We start from the raw sequence: 24,413 nt of genomic DNA, 5'->3' as shown, positions 1-24,413 counted from the left end.
CTCAGTCTTACTTCTTGTTCAGCCAATCGCTCAGACAAACAAGTTTTTACATTTGCAGGAGATAATGCTGCCCGCTTCCTGTTTACAGTGTCACCTGAAAGTGAGAACAGGTGTTCGCATGGCACTGTTGTAGTCAGCGTCGCAAGATAGACATGCTAGATGCATTAAAAATTAGTATGTCCTTTCATGCTGTCGTCAGACGCCACCAGTGTGGTGCTCTGCTCTGTTCAATGATAACAGTTGGCTGCGTGTGTGTGTGTTCTCCCTGTGTGCTGTCCCAGCTCTGCGCAGATCACTGGCACAGCAGATCTTGAGCGAACCGCTCAATGACCACAGACTCTAATAAGGTACGAAGGCACCCGGCCAGGTTTATTGTCAAACGAAGCACAGTAATAGTTTCCTGCAGACTCTACAGGACATACTCCGAAGACGTGCCCCCTGACAATGGACCGGCTCAGTCAGTGGCGGGATTTGCCACTGCCCCCTAGGCCAGACAAAGACGTCCACTCAGGGAAGCATTCTTATACACCGGTACAAACAGGTTTTGCATCATTGAATGCACTGAGGTACAGCCCCTCTATGCATTACGGTGTTGCCTTTCTCATGGTGCAGATTGGTTAGAACAAATAAGTCTATTCATCATATTGTCTATTCATCGTATTGTCCTTTCATACTGTCTTTAGACTGGGTCTGCCTGTTCCTTGTTATCTGTGTGGGTGCCATCCTGGCATACGTTCATCTTATTAGTACTTACATGTGTATACGCTCTTGCCAACTTCTGTGAGCAGGGCCTGCCTCTGGCTCACAGCCTAACTTTGCTTTATGTTAGCAATGTCTTGACCATTACTTCAGTTCAGGCCTCAGGCCTTATACCGGGCCTCTGATACCAAGGGTTTATGTTTCAGGGCCTCATCTTACTACATTCCCTCACTTTTTGTCTTTTTATGGGGAGGAAGTTTACCCATCGTCCCAGAAAAGCATAATGCATGGACTGAAGATAACAGTGTGTAGCCCACTGGGTTATGTGGTCCCTTCATTTTACCATCCATACACTTATGCCCTATCTGTCCTTAGTCTGCACATTCCCTCGTACGACTGATGGACAGATTTTATTATTTAATTTATTTTTAGTCCCTTATGGTGGGCCTGGGAATGTTGGGCCCAGGACCATGACTGAGGAATGTAGTATTATGATTGAGCCTTAGAGGCACTCTCAAAATATATATAAATAATATGGATATGGCATATATATTTATAGTCTGTATGGACATATGTATAGTATGTATACATACATATAACACCACTTTATATTTAAGCATAACAATTCTTTTTCAATCTGTTGTATTTTGGCCCTTGTGGTACTGCAGATAGCAACCAACCCACTTTTATTAGGGCAATTACAGTTACCATTTGTGTTGTTAGTAGTAGGCTGAGTGTTTTGAAATACTGGGATAGGGATTGTGATAATGTGTTCCACGGTGCTATGTATATGAGAAGTAAAACAGAAATTTGGAGTAGTGACACTACCACTGAGGCCTTTATATATAAATATACTGTAATTAGTTACTACCCAGTACTGCCCATCCATGTTATAGATTACCCTTACTGCTTGTTGTCACCCTCTGGTAAGCTTTACTGGGCAGGAAACAGAAGTGGCTAGCTTCTCTGTTCCATTGGTTGAACTGCTCTGTGATACACCAGTCGATGTAGATCCAGTTGTTTTTTATGGATGCTGTCTTCCAGATAACCTACTGAATGGACAGTAACCAATTTATCAAATATTGCGGTGTTAAGATGTAGTATTGGTATTCAGACACTGAGCAAGATTGTTTTGAATAACATTTGTCTTAGTTAGGATGCAGTGTCAGTAGCCCAAATTATGACGGGTACTAACACAGAATTTGTTTACCCAATTGCAGTTACTGTGTAACTTAATTTTTTTTTACCAATTTGTTTTTTTTCCTAGCCTTCATGTTTGCTGCCATTCATTTGTTGGTTTTTACCTGTGTGTTGGTTAAACAGTTTAGCAAGGTTATGCTGAACAAGAAATAGAACTGAGTGGACTTGTAGGCACTGAAGTTTTACATTGTTTTGTTTTCGAGTGCAGTTATGTAACACAAAAATCTACGTTTTAAAGTTGCACTTTCATGACAAAGATTGCACTATAGTACTTGTATGTCATGAATTGAAAAATACTATTTGTCATTTTTACAGTGCAAGTAATTGTAATAAAAAATAATATACACTTTGATTTCAATTACAACACAATACAATATATATGAAAATGTAGAAAAACATCCCAAATATATTTAATAAATTTTAGTTGGTATTCAATTATTTAACAGTGCAATTAAAACTGCGATTAATTTTTTTAATTGCAATTATTTTGAGTTAATTGCGTGAGTTAACTGTGATTAATCGACCACCCTAATTAGTATATTATTTAAACTGTTTGCACTCACAGCAATTTTTTCATAGTTTTTGAAAGGGATTAGTATAGATGGGTAAGTGTAATCCCCATTTTACAGGTAGGGTAGTTGTGGCACAAAGACCTTGAATTATGTCGTCTCTTGCAGTCAGTGGCATTGCAAAATAGAGTCCAGGAATGTTGACTCCATGCATTGTGCTCAGTCCACTAATCCACAGCTGCCTCTCATGCCCCAAGACATACACAAATGTGGGAAAATGAGATTACCTTGTGAAAACATTAGCATGAAAAACATAGGGTTAGATCCTCAGGCCTGGCTGTTGGAACCCATCACAGTTGCTGCGGGTGGGAGAAATAAAGATACTGGTTAATGACTCCAGACGGCCATTACAGCACTGAGGGATCAACCCAAACATGGCCAAGAAACCACAATGGCTACAATTTCCCTAGCTACACTCTGGGCAGCTTAAGAGCTGTCAGATCTCTCACTTGGGATTCCTCCATGATGATGGAATCCTCAGATAACCAAACCAGCATTGCAGGGTGGGCTGGAGCAAATCAGCTGCAGTGGGATCAGGATCTGTCCATGTTAAGAATAAGATTACAAGGGTATATAAAATGACATTTTGGCACCTTAAAGTGTAGCTACGGCAGCCTTTCCTCTTAACAAACACCTTTTATCTTAGGAGACAGCAAGTTGTCTTCCTGTTCCTCCCAACTCCCTTCCACCTCAAGGAGCATTGCTAAAATTAAAGGATAGTAGCCTTGTACTAGAAGTTGGCTGTGCATGGAGTAAATGACACTCTAGAGAGCTTTTCTAAAGCTTCATAAACCTGCAGGCTGCTCACACCAATAATAAATTCTCACCCTAGGTTCCTCAGAAGTATTCTTGCCTCCGGATCCTATCTTTGGTACGGCTATGTCTGAAAATGAAAACGTTCTTTGTGCCCAGCTTCAGTGTTTCCATTTACCCACCCTTCGGCACCATGGTTTACACAGCTGGTACGCTGAAAACTGTTATGAGAAATCTTCGTTCCTCTGCAAAAGGAGTAAGTTGTAATACAATGCAGACAATCGGATAAAAACGTTTGTGCAGATGACTTATAAACACGCAGAGCTCTGAGTAGAAGTCTGTTTTGTCCTTTGTGCCTCTTGTCCTGCACCAATGAATTTCAAACAGCTGCAAAAGTTCTCTGAATTAGTTGCCTGTTTAAGTGGAGAATTAACACCATTGGTTGCCAGTTGTAGAAAAAACGATTAAAGCATTTGAATGTAAAGAAGTAAGGCTTTCTTATTCCCTCTCAAGCTGTGTAAAGTCGTCTCTTTAGAGGGATGCCCCTGCTTCACAATCTTTTCCGATGGTATTGAAGATGAATGGTATTAGTGGCCCTTTTCGGGAGAAAAGTTACATCATTTTGAGCTGTTGTTGAAGTCTGACTTTGTTATAAAGGAAACAGGATAAGATTAACTCTCACAGAAAGGGAGGAGAAAAATAACTTCTATCTCTGGTGCTTTCTGCTGCTTGCACTCTAGGTGCTGAGAAATTTCAGACACAGCACATGGTCTTGACTGCTACTCCTGAGACCTGCCAAACTTCTAACATCTGACTGTTTAAGGCATTGTTTTTAGCTTGCCTTTCTGGTCACTAGTTCTAAGCACAGTGTTTCAATGACTGGAGTTGTCTTGTCCAGCTAAGCAGACTGTTAATGGACAGAAGGCAGGAAGAGAGACAGGAAAGAGGAGAGAGAGAAGATGGGGAAGAAAAACAATACATAAGGGAAGGAATGACAGCAGAAATTGAAGACTTACATCCTAGGTGGTCAGACAGTATTACCACCTCCACCAGCTTTGGCTAAATTCTGTTTTCCTCTCTCTGACTTGGTCTGATTAAGGCATCTTTCAGGATCAGTACAGCAAAGGGCCCAACAGTGGCATTTATGGGTCCTAGGAGATGGCAGGAGCAGAAGTCCACTTGCCCTGCTGTTTTTCAAATGACCCTCAGATAAGAGATGTCTAAAAGATTGGCAGCTACGTCCTATTAACATTGACTAAATAAAACACACTTTGCCTTCAATTATTAAAAAAAAAAAAAAACCAAAACAACCTTGCATGTCTAGAATCTTTCAGCTTTCTGTCATGCCAGCCCATGGTATTACCATAACCCTTGAGGATTGCTTTTCACAGTTCTTTTAATGTAAACAATCCAGTTTGTACTTGTCTTTTCATTTCCAGCTTTTGCTTATTTTTAAACAATTTTACATACAGGTTGAGTTGGGTGCCTGTTACTCTGGCAGGAAGAGCTGCACAAACGATTTCTTTTGGTGAGGTATTGATACACATTTCTGTTCCAGGCCAGACCTGTGTTGATATCAAAGACAACATTGTTGATGAAGGCTACTATTTCACCCCAAAAGGGGATGACCCCTGTTTGAGCTGTACCTGTCACAATGGGGAACCAGAGATGTGTGTGGCAGCCCTGTGTGAACGGCCCCAGGGTTGTCAGCAGTATCGCAAAGACCCAAAGGAGTGTTGCAAATTTACATGTTTAGACCCAGGTAAATGTTTTAAATTGCATATTTTCGGCTGAGTGAAATGAGATCTAACGCTCAACTTGATGGCGTCTTTGTAACATGATAACTTTGGAATGCTATTTCCCATCAATTACCACATTCCAGGGAAGGTTCTAGGTATCAGTGGGCACAAACCTCTTTAATTTGGTGCAAATTTGGAACACTGGAAAAGCCTAACTTACAGGAGAAGCAGGCTCCCACTCTGCCTGGTGCTGCAGGCAGAGGAATGTCTCCTGTGGCCCCCTGCTACATACAGGTACAGGTCAGAGGCAGCAGCTTGACTTGTTGGGTGGAGTGGGGAGTACAGGTGGTGGAGGGAGGAAGTAGGGAAATGGTACTGGTGGGGATCTTCTGGGGAAGCAGGGATATGGAAGGGGGTGGACTTGGTGACTGGTGGGCAGCAAATCTGGGACCCTCAAGGAAATGCAGGGGGGCTGGGAGGATTGGAAGCAGGGCCTGAAGTGGGGAGGGGGGCATCTGGAGATGGGTGGAGAGCACAGACCCTTGTGTGAGGAGTGACAATGTGGGACTCTGGCATGAAGGAAGGGATGAGGAGACTTGCAGGGGCCTTGTGAGGGTGGCACACAGAAAACTGAGGAGAACCAAGATATTGCTCTTCATCTTGGTGGGGCTTGGTATGTCCTTGACAGAAACATTAATGTTAAGATGATCTTGCCAGGAACGGATTAAAAGTATTTGAATCTGTATTGGTAGAAAGTAGCCTTTTATTAAACTTGTGGTACACAGTGCTCCCTCTCCTCTTTCCAGGTGCCTCTGATGTTGCTGACACAGAGTGCCCTCCTTTCTCCTCATTTACCCCACAGGAATAGCTTCAGGTTCAGTCTGGAGGTGTAACCCAAGAACTTAGACTGGCCAACAGTGGCTAAAAGCCTGCTGCTGGTGGGACTGAGTAGGGGCCCATGTCTGCCCCCTCCCTCCCGAGTGTCCTGATGGTACCTGCTGGCTATCTATGGATAAATGAGGGCAAAACATTCTGCAGTTTTGAGCCTGTTCTTTATATTAGCTGCTGTGCCTAATCCCCAGAGTGTATTTTAATGTATCTTAATTGTATGTGTAACTTTGAATGTTCGTGCTCAGTGCATTTGCAGTGTTGGAGCTGTGTTGGTTCCAGGGTATTAGAGAGACAAGTTGCTCAGTATAGACAATTATTTCAGTCTGGAGATGAGCTCATAAGAAGCCTCTTCTTTCTATGTTCATCAGCTCTCCAGAGTTGGGGATATTCAATGACATTGAAAGGCAGCAGATTCAAAACTTGTAAGGTTTTGACACAACATGTAATTAGGCTGTGGAATTCATTGCTCCAGGATGTCACTGAGGGTAAAAACATAGCAAGCTTCAAAAAAGGGTTGGATACACAGATGGATAACACGACTGTTCAGAGTTGTTACAGTTAATGTTATGCTGGAGTCTTGGGTACGTCTCCTTTTCTCTGGTGTCTGGGTGTATAATCTTATTCATGTACTTCTATTATTTTTGTTCTTAAGTTGATTTGTTTCAAGGGCTTTTTGGTGGTGGTTGGTGTTTCAGGTTAGAAAGGGGTGTCAGTGGTGTGTGTCATTCTTACCATATGGTGGAAAGTTCTTGGGAATATTGATACCCAGGAAGGCGGTGACAATGAAAATTATTTGGTTCCTTGCCTGCCACGTGTATGTGGTCAGTCTCTCAAAACATGTAGACAGAGTTCTAGTGAGTGGTGGGCAGGGGCCTATCATGGTACATATTACCACCATTGACTTGGGGGGATAGAAGAGAAGTCCCAGCACCTTAATTCAGATTAGGAAAGTCTATAGGTTCAAATGCTTTTGGTTCCCTGCACAGGACCAGCTAGATGAGGAAATTCAAAGTCTCAGTGTTAGGTGATGTAAAGAGGGTTTAAGTTTATATGGCACTGATGAACTTTTGGGGTAGAGGAAAGCTAACAAGAGATGTTTCCCACAGAATCAAAGTGAAAACAGCACAGAAAATTGGCAAGTGTTTGTTGTTTTTAAACTGGAAGATAGGGAACTGATCCACAGGGTCTGAGGAGCATTCAGGTCCCAGTAATATCTACTGGGAATGTTGGGAACACCAAGAACTCCATATAAACATAAAGGAGTATCTGTAGATGGTAGTGAAAGATAGGACAGAAATTACTACTGAAATGGAGAAGGGACGGGTTGAAATCAGTGGTACAGTTCAGGGCCAAAATACCCATGATGTCTACTATGAGGTAAATTTAAACCTGATAAATAAACCTGTATGTGCCTGTATACCAATGCAAGAAGCTTAGAAGCAGAAATAGGTGACCTAGAATGCCTAGGAATGGAAGGGCACTTTGCCATAAGTGTTGCAAGGATTCTGAGAATTATAAACTAGTGAATTCTTATTTCAGTACTGAGTGAATTGGTTGAAAATTTAGAAATCTAGATCAGTGGTTCTCAGCCAGGGTACGCAGAGGTCTTCCAGGGGGTCCATCAGCTCATCTAGATATTTGCCTAGTTTTACAACAGGCTACATAAAGAGCACTAGCGAAGTCAGTACAAATTAAAATTTCCTACGGACAATGACTTGTTTATACTGAACTATTTACTATATGCTAAAATGTAAGTTCAATATTAATATTCCAATTTATTTATTTTATAATGCGCTAAAAATGAGGAAAGTAAGCAATTTTTCAGTAATCTTGTGTTATGACATTTGTATTTTTAAGTCTGATTTTGTAAGCAAATAATTTTTAAGTGAGATGAAACTTGACTCCTGAAAGGGGTACAGTAGTCTGGAAAGGTTGAGCCACTGATCTAGATGCGGTAAATCAGCAGGGTTTCTATAAAGAAAAATAATCTCCAGTCCAGAACTCTGAGCATGTCATCATCTAGTGCAGTGGCTCTCAAACTTTTTTATTGGTGACCCCTTTCACATAGCAAGCCTCTGAGTGCGACCCCCCCCCCCTTATACATTAAAAACACTTTTTTATATATTTAACACTATTATAAATGCTGGAGCAAAGTGGGGCTTGGGGTGGAGGTTGACAGCTCGCGCCCCCCCCCCTGTAATAACCTTGTGACCCCCTGAGGGGTCCCGACCCCCAGTTTGAGGACCCCTGATCTAGTGGATAAAAGGGAATTGCTAAACTATAAAGAGAGAGAGTCTTCCTTCAAGCAGGCCAGCAACTGCTGCAGATTAGGGGAAAAAACCTTCTCTTATGGACAGGTTTTCGTAATTGTCCATTACTGAAATTCTTGCACTTTCCTCTGAAGCATCTAAGTACTAGCCACTTCTAGACCCTGAATGTTGGACCAGATAGACCACTAGTGTGATCTGGTATGGCAATTCCAGTATACCTTGGTTCAGACAGCAAACAGAAGCTTTTGAGCTTGTTTTTGTGTTTTTTTTCAGTAATGTTAAGTAAAGACTGAGTTTATTTTTAACAAACCTATTCACTCTTCAGTTTCCCCTGGTTTTCGTTGAGAATAGCATGATGCTACTGTTTGTCAAAATTCAATCAGAACAATAGCTTTGAACAAAGCAGCCTGGACTAGAACTCATTTTGTTTTTTAGGCCTGGTCTACACTAGGAGTTTATGTCGAATTTAGCGCCGTTACATCGAATTAACCCTGCACCCGTCCACACCACGAAGCTATTTAGTTCGACATAGAGCTCTCTTAAATTCGACTTCTGTACTCCTCAAACGAGAGGAGTAGCGCTAAATTCGAAATGGCAATATCGAATTAGGCTAGGTGTGGATGGAAATCGACGGTAATAGCTCCGGGAGCTATCCCACAGTGCACCACTCTGTTGACGCTCTGGACAGCAGTTCGAGCTCGGATGCTCTGACCAGCCACACAGGAAAAGCCCCGGGAAAATTTGAATTCCTTTTCCTGTCTGGCCAGTTTGAATCTCATTTTCTGTTTGGACAGCGTGGCGAGCTCAGCAGCACTGGCAACGATGCAGAGCTCTCCAGCAGAGATGGCCGTGCAATCTAATAGAAAGAGGGCCCCAGCATGGACTGATCGGGAAGTCTTGGATCTCATCGCTGTGTGGGGCGATGAGTCCGTGCTTTCCGAGCTGCGCTCCAAAAGAAGGAATGCAAAGATCTACGAGAAGATCTCTAAAGCCATGGCAGAGAGAGGATACAGCCGGGATGCAACGCAGTGCCGCGTGAAAATCAAGGAGCTGAGACAAGGCTACCAGAAGACCAAAGAGGCAAACGGACGCTCCGGATCCCAGCCCCACACATCCCGTTTCTACGAGGCACTGCATTCCATCCTAGGTGCGGCCGCCACCACTACCCCACCACTGACCGTGGACTCTGAGGATGGGATATTGTCCACGGCCGGTTCCTCGTCGGAAATGTTAGCGGACGGGGAAGATGAGGAAGGAGATGAGGAGGACGAGGCAGTCGACAGCGCTTGCACCGCTGATTTCCCCGACAGCCAGGAGCTCTTCATCACCCTTACCGAGATCCCCTACCAACCGTCCCCATCCGTTACCCCGGACACCGAATCAGGGGAAGGATCAAGCAGTGAGTGCTTTAAACATCTAAACATTTAATTTTAACATAACTGGAATATTTATATTGTTAACAATGGGGTTTTCATTCACTCATTTAAACATAGAAACTTTTATTTATAACACAACAGGAATATTAATAATATCAGCAATTGGGTGTTCATGATTTCTTTGCCTTAGACAACTATTTAGTCCCAACTATGTATAAAAAATCAAATAATGTCCGGATTTTCATGATTAGGCAACCACAGGACGCTCCACTCTGTAGTCCCTTCCAGTACAGTTACACCAAAATACGGTCTATATGTCCGGGAATTGACAGAGAGTCCTCCTGGGAGAGCTCAGCATAGCTCTCCTGGAGGTACTGCTCAAGCCTGCGCATCAGGTTCCTTGGCAGGGCGATCTTGTTAGGTCCACCGTGGTACGACACGTTCCCACGCCATGACTCTATCAAGTAGTCCGGGATCATAGCACGGCAGAGCATGGCGGCATACGGCCCTGGCTTCTGCATGCTCTCTCGAAGCATCCGTCCCCTGTCGCTCTCCGAGATCCTCATCAGCGTGATGTCGCACATGACGCCCTGCTTTGAATTAGGGAGGGGAATGTTAGTATTGGGACTGCTTTACAGCCACGCGGTGGAGGCGGCAGAGGGGCAGCATACAGGGATCTTTCCCTGGGACAGCCGCGAGGTGGTGGGACAGGGGCAGAGCTCATGCTTCCCTGATTGCTGCCAGCAGAGAGTGGCATTGCTTTCAGTGCGAAAGGAGCCCAGTGCTACTATTAAAGTTTTAAGCTGCCACAAGTCTACGGCTTACCATGTTTTCCTGCTACAAAAGTAGAGGTGTCCTGCCACGCTTTTCAGATCGCAACTGCAAGACCCCAGGCACTGAAGGCGAGGGCCGAAAATTCGACCTTGTCCTGAGTGCGCATGTGAAAGGTGCAGTGCATGGTGTTGTTCACAGAGAAAGACTATGTTCTTTGTTAGCAACTTCATTTATCTGTCTCAGGAATTCACTCCCTTTTTCCCATTCCCACAGACACATCTGCGACTGTCTCCCAACCCAGCCTGGCATCACACTCCCAGAGGCTAGCGCAGATTAGGAGGAGGAAGAAGAAGACGCGTGAGGACATGTTCTATGAACTTATGGACTGCTCACGAGCCCAGGCAGCCCAGACGACACAGTGGAGGGAGAACTTGTCACAAATGCACCGAGCAGTCATGGAACGGGAGGAGAGGTGGCGCCAGGAAGACCAGCAGGCTACTCAAACCCTGCTTGGACTAATGAGGGAGCAAACGGAGACGCTCCGGCGCCTTGTGGATGTTCTGCAAGACCGGAGGCAGGAGGACAGAGCCCCGCTGCAGTCTATCTCTAACCGCCCTCCCCCGCCACAAAGTCCCACACCCCCCTCACCAAAAGTCCAAAGAAGGAGGGGCGGCAAGGGCCGTTAAAACTTTCAGTCAACCCCTGCAGACTGCTGTAGCACTAGAAGGCTCTCGTTCCACAAAGTTTGAAAAGTCCTTTCCTACCCATCTCACACAAGCCCCCGTCCAAGTTTCCTCCCCCCCCTTTTCATGTGCGGTTCATAATAAAATATCTGTTTCTGTTAAGTACTGTTTCCAAGATTTTCTTTTAGAGGAGATTCTGTCTGAAGGGGGGGAAGGGGTTTGGTAATTGGACAGGACAGTCACCTTTAGCAGGCTACAGAGGCGGGGGCAGGTCCAGCATCAGGACACATACACAGTGCAGTCACCAGTTACCCTGGTCAGTCTGGGAGGTGGTTTTCATGTTCTGGGGGGCGGGGGGGTTGATCTGTGACTTTGTGGCGGGGGAGGGCAGTTAGAGATCTTATGCCGCGGTCCTTATCCTGGATCACAGAGCCACGCAGCAGGGGGTCTGTAACCCTCCGCCCCCTGCCAGAAAGTCACTTGGCCGACACATACACGCAGTCCCGCCCAGGACTGCTGGCAGGCTCCGTTGAAACAACCAATCCACCACTGCGGAGCCTGTCATTCCCGGAGTTTAGAAGCATCATTTGCATCAGAACACTAAACCCGCCCCCCGCCACAGTCTGCGTCCCCGGTTTAGAACATTCCCGCGAAAACAGTAAGAAAGAGAACGTTGTTCATTAACAAAACGGAACAGATTTTATTTGTTGGGAAGGTGGTGAAGGGGGTATGTAACTTGGAAGGATAGTCAACAGTAACTGGGTAAAGAAACGGGGGCAGGTTCAGCATCTGTGTCCACAAACTAAACAGTCACTGGAGACCCTGCTCAGTCAGGAACCTAGCTTTCAAAGCCTCCCTGATGCACAGCACGTCCCGCTGGGATCTTCTAATCGCCCGGCTGTCTGGCTGGGCGTAATCAGCAGCCAGGCTATTTGCCTCAACCTCCCACCCCGCCATAAAGGTCTCCCCCTTGCTCTCACACAGATTGTGGAGCACACAGCAAGCAGCTATCACAATGGGGATATTGGTTTCGCTGAGATCACAGCGAGTGAGTAAGCTTCTCCATCTCCCCTTGAGACGGCCAAAAGCACACTCCACCACCATTCTGCACTTGCTCAGCCGGTAGTTGAAGAGTTCTTTTTCTGAGTCCAGGGCGCCAGTATAGGGCTTCATGAGCCAGGGCATTAGCGGGTATGCAGGGTCCCCGAGGATCACTGTAGGCATCTCCACATCCCCAAGAGTTATTTTGTGGTCCGGGAAGTAAATACCTTCCTGCAGCCGTCTAAACAGACCAGAGTTCCTGAAAACACGAGTGTCATGAACCTTGCCCGGCCATCCAACGTTGATGTTAGTAAAACGTCCCTTATGGTCCACCAGTGCTTGCAGCACCATTGAAAAGTAGCCCTTTCGGTTGATGTACTGGCTGGCCTGGTGGTCCGGTCCCAGGATAGGGATGTGAGTCCCATCTATAGCCCCACCGCAGTTTGGGAATCCCATCTCCGCAAAGCCATCTATGATGAGCTCCACGTTTCCCAGGGTCACTACCTTTGATAGCAGTACCTTGACGATTGCCTTGGCTACTTGCATGACAGCAACCCCCACGGTAGACTTGCCCACACCAAAGTGGTTCGCGACTGACCGGTAGCTGTCCGGCGTTGCAAGCTTCCAGAGGGCTATGGCCACTCGCTTCTGGACAGTCAGGGCTGCTCGCATCCGGGTGTCCTTTCGCTTCAGGGCAGGGGACAGCAACTCACACAGTTCGAGGAAAGTCCCCTTCCGCATGCGAAAGTTTCGCAGCCACTGGGATTCATCCCAGACCTGCAGCACTATGCGGTCCCACCAGTCCGTGCTTGTTTCCAGGGCCCAGAATCGCCGTTCCACAGTATCCACAAGACCCAGTGACACCGAGATGTCCTGGGCGCAGGGTCTCGTGTTTTCTGAGAGCTCGGAGCTACTCTCCGACTTCATGCCCTCACGGTGGTGCCGTAGCCTCCTCTCCTGATTTGTCTGCAGCTGCCTCTGGTAAAGGTGGATGAGAAGCTGCGAGGCGTTGAGAACTGCCACAACTGCAGCGATGGTCGCAGCGGGATCCATGCTCGCACTGCTGTGGCGTCCGCGCTGTCACTGATCAGAAAAGTGCGCGAACTGATTTCCCGCCGGCGCTTTCAGGGAGGGAGGGAGGGAGGGCGGGAGTGACGGACGGATGACGACAGGCACCCAAAAGCACCCTCGACACATTTTTTTTACCCAGAAGGCATTTGGGGGCTCGACCCAGAATTCCAATGGACAGCGGGGACTGCGGGAACTGTGGGATAGCTGCCCACAGTGCACCGCTTCCAATGTCGACGCTTGCCCCGTTAGTGTGGACTCACAAAGTCGAATTACTGTCCTTCGTCTGGACACACACGTTCGACTTTGTAATATCGATTCCACATATTCGATTTAACTAAAATCGAACTACTCTCGTAGTGTAGACATACCCTTAGTGTGTGCTAGCCAGTAGATGGTGCTGTTTATCACTGAACAGAATTTGGTGCAGATAATCTGATAATTTTATTAGATTCACTTATTTAAAAAAGCAAATGTCCTCACTGTTTTCATTCTTCTGTACCAGCCCAGTCATTTGGATATACTTCATTCAAACCAGCAAGTGGAGAGAGAGCACTCTATGCAATTTGACATCCCCTGCTATGTAAGGTGCTTGCCAAGTCAGATTCCCCACTTGTTTCATCTTCATTAGGTGGAATAGTTCTCTAGGTAACTGAGGCCTGGTCTACACTAGGCTTTTATGTCGAATTTAGCGCCGTTACATAGAATTAACCCTGCACCCGTCCACACCACGAAGCTATTTAGTTCGACATAGAGCTCTCTTAAATTCGACTTCTGTACTCCTCCCCAACGAGAGGAGTAGCGCTAAATTCAAAATGGCCATATCGAATTAGGCTAGGTGTGGATGGAAATCGACGGTAATAGCTCCGGGAGCTATCCCAAAGTGCACCACTCTGTTGACGCTCTCGACAGCAGTCCGAGCTCGGATGCTCTGACCAGCCACACAGGAAAAGCCCCGGGAAAATTTGAATTCCTTTTCCTGTCTGGGCAGTTTGAATCTCATTTCCTGTTTGGACATCGTGGCGAGCTCAGCAGCACTGGCAACGATGCAGAGCTCTCCAGCAGAGATGGCCGTGCAATCTAATAGAAGGAGGGCCCCAGCATGGACTGATAGGGAAGTCTTGGATCTTATCGCTGTGTGGGGCGATGAGTCCGTGCTTTCCGAGCTGCGCTCCAAAAGACTGAATGCAAAGATCTATGAGAAGATCTCTAAAGCCATGGCAGAGAGAGGATACAGCCGGGATGCAACGCAGTGCCGCGTGAAAATCAAGGAGCTGAGACAAGGCTACCAAAAAACCAAAGAGGCAAACGGACGCTCCGGATCCCATCCCCACACATCCCGTTTCTACGAGGCACTGCATTCCATCCTAGGTGCGGCCGCCACCACTACCCCACCACTGACCGTGGACTCTGAGGATGGGATATTGTCCACGGCAGGTTCCTCGTCGGACATGTTAGCGGACGGGGAAGATGAAGAAGGAGATGAGGAGGACGAGGCAGTCGACAGCGCTGGCACCGCTGATTTCCCCGGCAGCCAGGAGCTCTTCATCACCCTTACCGAGATCCCCTACCAACCGTCCTCATCCCTTACCCCGGAGACAGAATCAGGGGAAGGATCAAGCAGTAAGTGCTTTAAATATCTAAACGTTTATTTTTACAAGAACTGAAATATTTATAATATTAACAATGGCTTTTTCCTAAAGTGCTTAAACATGTAAACAATTATCTGCAAAAAAACTGGAATATTTACAATAGTAACAAAGGGTTTTTCATGATTTGTCTGCCTTAGGCTCTTCACAATTTAGTTCCAAGTATTTAAAATTTTTTTTACAATGTCCGGTAAATCATGATTCTGCTGCCCAAGACGCTCCACTCTTTAGTCCCAGTGCACCTACGTGAAAATCCGGTCAATATGGCCGGGGATAGAGGCGAAATCCTCATAGGAGAACTCCTCGTAGGTCTCATGAAGGTACATTTCCAGCCTGTTCATCAGGTTCCTGGGTAGGGCGATCTTATTAGGCCCTCCGTGGTAGGACACGTTTCCGCGCCACGACACCATCAGGTACTCTGGTATCATTGCCATGCAGAGCATGGCGGCAAACGGCCCTGGTTTCTGAAGGCTTTCTCGAAGCATCCTTTCCCTCTGGGACTCCGAGATCCTCAGCAGGGTGATGTTGCTCATGACGCCCTGCTTTGAATTAGGGAGGGGAATGTTAGTATTGGGACTGCTTTACAGCCACGCGGTGGAGGAGAGGGGCAGCATACAGGGATCTTTCCCTGGGACAGCCGCGAGGGGGTGGGACAGGGGCATAGTTCATGCTGTCCTGATTGCTGGCAGCAGAGACTGGCATTGCTTTCAATGTGAAAGGAGGCCAGTGCTACTAGTACAGTTTTAAGCAGCCAGAAGTCTACGGCTTACCATGATTGCACGCTACAGAAGTTCAGGTGTCCTGCCACGCTTCTCAGATAACTGCAAGACCACTGCAAGACCCCAGGCACTGAAGGCGAGGGCCGAAAATTCGACCTTGTCCTGAGTGCGCATGTGAGAGGTGCAGTGCATGGTCTTGTTCACAGAGAAAGACTAGGTTCTTTGTACACAACTTCATTTATCTGTCTCAGGAATTCACTCCCTTTTTCCCATTCCCACAGACACATCTGCGACTGTCTCCCAACCCAGCCTGTCAGCACACTCCCAGAGGCTAGCGCAGATTAGGCGGAGGAAGAATAAGACGCGGGAGGACATGTTCTCAGAACTAATGAGCTGCTCCCGAGCCCAGGCAGCCCAGCAGACACAGTGGAGGGAGAACTTGTCACAAATGCACCGAGCACTCATGGAACGGGAGGAGAGGTGGCGTCAGGAGGACCAGCAGGCTACTGAAAAGCTGCTTGGACTAATGAGGGAGCAAACGGAGACGCTCCGGCGCCTTGTGGATGTTCTGCAAGACCGGAGGCAGGAGGACAGAGCCCCGCTGCAGTCTATCTCTAACCGCCCTCCCCCGCCACCAAGTCCCACACCCCCCTCACCCAAAGTCCAAAGAAGGAGGGGCGGCAAGGGCCGTTAAAACTTTCAGTCAACCCCTGCAGACTGCTCTAGCACTAGAAGGCTCTCATTCCCCAAAATTTTAAAAGTCCTTTCCTACACACCTCACAGAAGCCCCCGTGCAAGTTTCAACCCCCACGTTTCATGTGTGGTTCATAATAAAATATTAGTTCCTGTTAATTACTGTTTCCATGATTTTCTTTTGGAGGAGAGTCTGTCTGAAGGAGGGGAAGGGGCTTGGTAATTGGACAGGACAGTCACCTTTAGCAGGGTACAGAGGCGGGGTCAGGTCCAGCATCAGGACACATACCCAGTGCAGTGACTAGTGACCCTGGTCAATCTGGGAGGTGGTTTTCATGTTCTGGGGGGGGGGGGGGTTGCTCTGTGACTTTGTGGCGGGGGAGGGCAGTTACAGATCTAATGCATCACAGAGCCGCGCAGCAGGGGAGCTGTAACCCTCCTCCCCCTGCCAGACAGTCACATAGCCGACACATACACGCTGTCCCGCCCAGGAGGGCTGGCAGGCTCTGTTGAAACAACCAGTCCACCACTGCGGAGCCTGTCATTCCTGGAGTTTAGAAGCATCATTTGCATCACAACACTAAACCCGCACCCCGCCACAGTCTGCGTCCCAGGTTTAAAACATTCCCGCGAAAACAGTAATAAAGACAACGGTGTTCATTAACAAAACAGAACAGATTTTATTTTTTGGGAAGGGGGTGAAGGGGGTATGTAACTGGAGAGGATAGTCAACGGTAACTGGGTAAAGAAACGGTGGCAAGTTCAGCTTCTGTGTCCACAAACTTAAAATTCACTGGTGACCCTGCTCAGTCTGGAAACTGTCTTTCAAAGCCTCCCGGATGCACAGTGCGTCCCGCTGGGCTCTTCTAATCTCCCGGCTGTCTGGCTGGGAGTAATCAGCAGCCAGGCGATTTGCCTCAACCTCCCACCCCGCCATAAAGGTCTCCCCCTTGCTCTCACAGAGATTGTGGAGCACACAGCAAACTGCAATAACAATGGGGATATTGGTTTCGCTGAGATCACAGCAAGTCAGTAAGCTTCTCCATCTCCCCTTGAGACGGCCAAAAGCACACTCCACCACCATTCTGCACTTGCTCAGCCGGTAGTTGAAGAGTTCTTTTTCTGTTTCCAGGGTGCCAGTATAGGGCTTCATGAGCCAGGGCATTAGCGGGTATGCAGGGTCCCCGAGGATCACTGTAGGCATCTCCACATCCCCAAGAGTTATTTTGTGGTCCGGGAAGTAAATACCTTCCTGCAGCCGTCTAAACAGACCAGAGTTCCTGAACACGCGAGCGTCATGAACCTTGCCCGGCCATCCAACGTTGATGTTAGTAAAACGTCCCTTATGGTCCACCAGTGCTTGCAGCACCATTGAAAAGTAGCCCTTTCGGTTGATGTACTGGCTGGCCTGGTGGTCCGGTCCCAGGATAGGGATGTGAGTCCCATTTATAGCCCCACCGCAGTTTGGGAATCCCATCGCGGCGAAGCCATCTATGATGGCCTGCGCGTTTCCCAGGGTCACTACCTTTGACAGCAGTACCTTCACGATTGCCTTGGCTACTTGCATGACAACAACCCCCACGGTAGATTTGCCCACGCCAAACTGGTTCGCGACTGACCGGTAGCTGTCCGGCGTTGCAAGCGTCCAGAGGGCTATGGCCACTCGCTTCTGGACAGTCAGGGCTGCTCGCATCCAGGTGTCCTTGCGCTTCAGGGCAGGGGACAGCAACTCACAAAGTTCGAGGAAAGTCCCCTTCCGCATGCGAAAGTTTCGCAGCCACTGGGATTCATCCCAGACCTGAAGCACTATGTGGTCCCACCAGTCCGTGCTTGTTTCACGGGCCCAGAATCGCCGTTCAACAACATCCATATGCCCCATTGCCACCGTGATGTCCTCGGCACTGGGTGTCGTGGTTTCAGACAGGCGTGTGCTACTCTCGGAGTTCAGGTCCTCACCCCGCTGCCGTAGCCTCCTCGCCTGATTTCTCTCTATCTGCCTCAGTGAAAGGTCGATGATGAGCTGCGATGCGTTGACAACGGCCACAACTGCAGCGATGGTCGCAGCGGGATCCATGCTCACAGTGCTGTGGCGTCCGCGCTGTCACTGACCAGAAAAGTGCACGAACTGATTTCCCTCCGGCGCTTTCAGGGAGGGAGGGAGGGCGGTAGTGACGGACGGATGAGGACAGTTACCCAAAAGCACCCTCGACAAATTTTTTTACCCAGAAGGCAATGGCGGCTCGACCCAGAATTCCAATGGGCAGCGGGGACTGCGGGAACTGTGGGATAGCTGCCCACAGTGCACCGCTTCCAATGTCGACGCTTGCCCCGTTAGTGTGGACTGACAAAGTTGAATTACTGTCCTTAGTGTGGACACACACGTTCGACTTTGTAATATCGATTCCACATATTCGATTTAACTAAAATCGAACTACTCTCGTAGTGTAGACATACCCTGAGAGTATTTGGAGTTCTCAAAGACTAGGCAGACTGACAACATAGGATTTTTTTTAAGTCACTTAGAAAGATTTTCTATAAGTTTCTTCCTGATGTCAGACTGGTATTGCACTTTTGCACAGTGTCTAACTGAAGCTTCAGTGCCCATGGCCTCTCATGCATTAACTACTATGCAAATAGGTATACAGACTGGCTAAGATCCAGAACTCTCTCTAACCAGGGTTACAGCCAAAATGAGAAGGTGCAGTCTCTGTGGAGCCACAAAGTTTAACCCAGCATGGCCAATTCCTTTTGCCTCAATTATTTTAAGGGGCTTTGGCCATCTAAAAGCACAAGATAGGAAATCTATACCTGGGGTACCTGGGACCTGCTCCTCTAAAATTGTTTGGAAGCAGGTGCCTTTCTCTCACTGATAATCCCTACCTCACTGAAGCTTATGTTCTCTGCTACATTACCTAACTGGCACAAGAGAAACCTTTGCCCTAGAGCACTCATACCAGAATGTTTTGGGGGTTTTTTTGCTTAGGGGGAGAAAGGACTAATGTTCACTTGGTATTAAGGTACATCAGACTTTGTGTTGGTACAAATACTGTGTACTGTGAGTTATGATTTTACAGGATGGTCCAGGAGAAATTGATCTAAGTTTTCTTGCTTGCATTTGTCTAAGCATGTATTGATTCTGTTTTCTCAAGGGAGTTATTGGATGATTATGGCTTTGTGTTCCAGGTATTAGCTACCTATATGTAGGTATAATGCAAGAAGTAGTTATAAATTGTGCAGAAGAGCTTCAGTAATCACTCAGTACACATGCAACATACTGATCACTTGAACAGATACTTGAAAGCTGGTTGTTTTTTTGTTTTGTTCTTGGGCCGTACAAATTGAAGTTCATTCTGCACTGTATTACTTGTAAGTTGGGATGTGAATTTAAGTCTTGGTTTCCCTTTAAAAGGGGCTTATCCAAAAAAACAATTTTTTTATTTATTTGGCATTTTTCTGCATAATAAAATCACCTAATTATATTTCAGGTTACAAAAGATGTGGTTGTGTTTCAGAACACCCTACCGTATGGAATGTGTGGAGATTCTTCTCTTCCCCCTCCCCCCCCCCCCCCAAAAAAAAAACAAAAACAAACCAACCCCCAAACTCTTCTACTGAGTGTGTGGCAATAGAAACCTAGCAAGTGCTTATCGGCTACAAATCTGTCCAGAAGCCATGCTTATCATAAGACTGATGTGTAAGTCATGTTCATGATTAAAAGCTGCTAGCTTCTTCCTGTTTTATCAGTCACATTCAGTATGAAAGTTAAGCTTAAACTTGCACTAGGAAGGGGTCGGGGGAATGACAGCTTTCCTCCTCCTATTATCAGCAATGTTAAGATTTGCCTATACCCTAGCACCAAATTCTTATCTTAAACTATTTTAGTGCAACATCAGCCAACAGACAGAATTGAGATGACCTGGGATAACCTTGTTGCGGTGTTCTTTAATCCTTGTTTATGCTGTGGATTTTAACTATTTCATGAATGCAATTTTTGAAGAGTATATTTTACCTCTCTGTACTCCCTGTCTTAAGACGCTTCATTCTCTAGTGAAACTGAAGACACCTTAGAAATAGCATTGTATTCTTGTCTGAGAAGCTAGTTTTATTTTATTAAGTAACTTAATTGTTGGGGAAGAGATTCATTAAGCAGCTGTAAAACTTAGTTCATAATGAAATCTGCGCTGGTGGTGTTCAACACTGACATTTCAAAATGAAGCATGTCAATTTTCCCCTCTGGGGTTTTACAGATATTAGGTGACTAAACTAGTAAGTTGCTTTCTTTAATCAGCGCAGATTTGTCTTTGTCAAATATTTCTGGATATCTTCCCAAAACCCCTATCTCAGGAGAAACTGTTTAATTTACCTACTGTTGATTAGTAATCATCCAAAGAGAGACCATGGGGAAATAAATCTTGCTGCTGAGTTGGCAGATTGTAAGCTCTTACTGTCTGGGTAAGCAGAACTGTAATAGTACACAAGACTATTTTTTAAAGGAATTGGGAAGGGAGGAAACACTTCAGTGCTAGGAATTTGCTGAGCAGTCACATCTGCAATACTTCAGAAGACACTTTATCCATTTTGACTTGTTGAGGAAGAATTATTGTAGTGCCTTGCATTTACAATACCACAGCTGAGGGGAAGTATGTATGTGGTTCTATTTGCTCTCTGTGGGTGTGACAAAGTAATATATTTGTGTGACATCTGTTCAGACAGATCCACCCGTATCTTTCAGTGTATTTTGTTTCTTTTAATATTTCTATGAATTGGAGAGCTCAGTGTGTAGAAGCCTCTGTAGTGACTGTAAATTGATGCATAGTCATAGGATACTGTTGCTGTCTCCAATTCCGGAAAGCTGTTGTACACTCAGCTGCCAGCATTTGGTGCAATATACAATTTGGGAATAAAATGTCACACTAGAGACCTATGTTCTGTACCTCTATAAAAGTAGAGTAGAATGTCTTCCATTCCCACCTTTTATCCAGGACTTGATTTATGGTACCAGGACAAGCAGGCAGAATTTCTAGGCAGACCTTTCAGGACCGTGACAAGGATCACTTTGAAAGAGGGCTGTGACCAGAAATGGGCTGAGACTTGCAGCTGTGGTAGATGTCAAGAGAATACATGGAAGCAGAAGCAGGCAGTATATTGTGTTGTGGGCAGGGGTGAGGGGGTGAGTTGGGGATGACCACAAACTCATGATTGCGAGCAAAAAGAGGAAGGCTGTTGTGTTAATGTGTTCACACTGAGCAAATGAGGTTAAAGGGGCAGCTTTAGATAAAAGTGAAAATGAGAATTTGATAAATCCACTTAACTTTTTGTTGTGTGCCATTAGGAGGAGGCAGTGGCGAGCTAAAGAAGGGGATACTGGAGAGGAAGATAGATAGGAGAGGGACGCTGCAGAAGCTTGTTAAAGCGAAAGTAGAGAAAGTACTGTTTCATTTACGTTGTTAAATGCAGAAAACTAGGAGAATAGCAGAAAGGAAAATCAGATGGCAGGTGAGGTAGGTTTTATATCCAGATTTATTGTTGATACATTTTCAGTATTTTAGCTAAATGTAAGTCATTTGCAAACCCTGCATGTGATTTTTATAGTTGTTTGGGTGGTTGCTTAGTTGCTGCTTGTGATTAAGCTTAGGGAACCAAGATAGTTCTGGGTTACGGTGGCGAGTCAGGAGGGTTGGTAAAGCTATTCGGTCGAAATACAAGATACATCTCACTTGCTGAATTTGACAGAAAATGAAGGAAAAGACTTGGAAGAGCCTCATCCTACATCCCCACTTCCACTGCCTTTTCAGAAAAACACACACACGCTTTGTAAAATGGCACTTAAACTATTTCAAGGTAAATTTTGCTATATTTCAAATGTCAGGCAGCAACTAAAGAGCAGTGCAAGCTGGGAATGGTGGCTTGGGATGCATAAGCTTCTGAAGGGGGAGGCAAATATTGTCACTGGGAGTGGAGAGCCCAGTTGGGATTGTGGATGTTCTCCGAGGTCGTTGGACAGCTGGGTGGGAGATTTCTGGCTAACTTGTGAGGGGGCACATATCGATGAAAGTCCATTGCGTGGGGTGGGCTTCTACTAAGAATTAAAAATAAGATTGTGTGTTAGCTGTGAGACAGTAAATTATAGAAACAAGCAGTGTGTATAAACACTAGAGGTGGGTTTCATAACCTCATAAACACATAGAAAATAAACCCATTTGAAATATTTCACAGCTATAACCTCATCTGACAGTTTTATTACTATAATAGCACCAACGCAGAATACTAATAGGAGTACATCATGCAGAGGAAATGTTTTTTTGTGTTAATTTTATTATCTAAAGTTAAGTAGTTCGATCTTAGAATCAAACTGTAAAGTGTAAAAGACCTTTTGCAAAAATTCCTTGTAGTAAGTCTCTCTAATAGAACCTTAGCACAAGTCAGACTATTTTGTATGTGGATGTATTAATCTGTTGTGAGTGATCCATAAAATGCAACATAGGAAGTTGGGAAATGTACAGCTGTAAAAGAGCAGCCCTTCCAAGGAACAGCAGCACTGAAGACAGTGCCCAATTAGTAATTCCTTAGCACAGTTGCTTATGTTCCCATGTTTTCTGGCTGTTCTAGTAGGCAGTCTTTGGATCAAGTGATTTGTTTTCAAAATCCATTATAGAATTGTGCTCATTTTATAAAATAACTTGGTGCATGACATAAAAAGTGCTGGAGATTTGTGGTGAAGTTCATTCTAGAAGCACAATACTTAGGATAAGGTTTCAACCCTTCCAACAGCTCATGCGCAGAAGTTTGCAGAGATCAGTGTAATCACTGCTTTTATTTAACAGCAATATGCAGGTAATATACAGCTGTGTTCTCTTCATCCAGTGCAGACAGTCTTGTCTCTTAGCCATTGCTGTACCTGAAAGAGAAAAAGCATGGATAAAGCTAAATCCAGGCGACTCTGAACGGCTAGCCTTCATTTGATACAAGACCTGCTGCTAATCAAGATAGGATGCAGTCTTTGAGTCATGTAGAACTCATCTCTGTTACCTGGATGTTCAGGATCAGTCACTAAAAATGCTTTCCATCTTTGGCTAGCAAGAAGACTGCTGAATCCTTGGACGGTGGATCTAGCTTTTGTGGACTATCTGATGGACATCTTCAGGTTGGACTGTTGTAATTGCTTCTGTGTGGGAATAGGCAGAAAGTTCACAGCAGCTCATTCCTGAAGTAAAACAAGCCAAACAGAGCGTGTCTGCAAAGTGCACTGACTCCATGTTCATGTCGAGGTTCTGATGCTGATCTACAAAGCCCTTAATGGATAGGTCCACATTATCTCGAAGATGTCCTCTCCCTCTGCAGCCCACCGCCGGAATTTCAGTTGTCTGGCACGCTGCACCTAACAAAGCCATGGGGTCCCAAGAGCTAGAGGCAGAACCCTCTCAACAGACCAAGTCTCTGGAATGGAGACCAGGAAGAGTTCAACACTTGCTGTCTAGAAGTTTCATGTCAGACTCTTTGCCAAAGCATTTGTTAAATAGCCACAGTGACTGCATAAACTGGCAGCGCTTGCAGATGTAGAAGCTGACAGCTGAAGTGAAAGTAGAATGGAGCATTGACTATCACTTTTGGGCATATATCACTATTTTGTTAATATTTGTTCATGTAAAACACCAAAGTTCTGCTGTGGTACGCGCTTTATAAATGCCCAGATTCAGCACTGGCTGCCAGCTTTGGTATCTCAGCATCCTGTCTTGCATGTTTTGAAACAAAACTTATTTCCAACTTCAGTGAGTTCATTTAAAAGTTAAAGTAGCTGTAATAACATGATTTGAATTGTGACCTTATCAAGTTTCAATATGTACGGCTAACTCAGTTAAAAATTTAAACCTTTTTAAAGATTAAAAAACTCCTACTCTATTTTAAAAAGGCTGTATATTAGAGCCAGGTAATGCCATTTGTAGTGTCAGCGTTACTGTGTTCTGATAGTAGGACCAAGGGAAGTCTCCAGGCTGTTGAGGAAGTTATACCGGAACCTTCAAGCAGTCTGTGGTGAGCACTACCATTCTGTGATAACAGTGGAGAAGATTTTATGGCTTGCAGAAGTTTTACTTTCTATACCTGTCATGTTTGGCAGAGTATTATGGCATATGGCTTTCTGTGGAGTGGTGTCTAATTAGAATATGGGGATGGTACATTCAGATGGACAACCTAACCTACCACTGTCTTGGGATTTGAAACTGCTTAATTACCAGGCTTCTACATCATCTCAATACTTAAAAAACCCTTTTATCTTTATTAACATAACAC

The 24,413-nt window shown here is 45.7% G+C and overlaps 1 protein-coding gene across 3 annotated transcripts in view; it reads left to right on the top strand.

The window, feature by feature from the left end:
- Nucleotides 1-24,413, top strand: part of DGCR2 (DiGeorge syndrome critical region gene 2) — a 72,622-nt gene that overhangs the window by 42,116 nt on the left and 6,093 nt on the right. For 2 of the 3 annotated variants that reach the window (XM_065417596.1, XM_065417595.1), the window contains 2 exons: nucleotides 3,301-3,477; nucleotides 4,780-4,983. In XM_065417596.1, coding sequence (XP_065273668.1) covers nucleotides 3,301-3,477; nucleotides 4,780-4,983 — 381 coding nt within the window. Of the gene's footprint in view, nucleotides 1-3,300; nucleotides 3,478-4,779; nucleotides 4,984-10,544; nucleotides 11,046-24,413 lie in introns of those variants that run through there. The other variant, XM_065417597.1, reaches the window with a different exon arrangement.

The sequence above is a fragment of the Emys orbicularis genome, chromosome 16 (assembly GCF_028017835.1).
Source record: "Emys orbicularis isolate rEmyOrb1 chromosome 16, rEmyOrb1.hap1, whole genome shotgun sequence".
NCBI classification, from domain to species: Eukaryota; Metazoa; Chordata; order Testudines; family Emydidae; genus Emys; species Emys orbicularis.
This window is presented reverse-complemented; position numbering and strand designations above follow the sequence as displayed.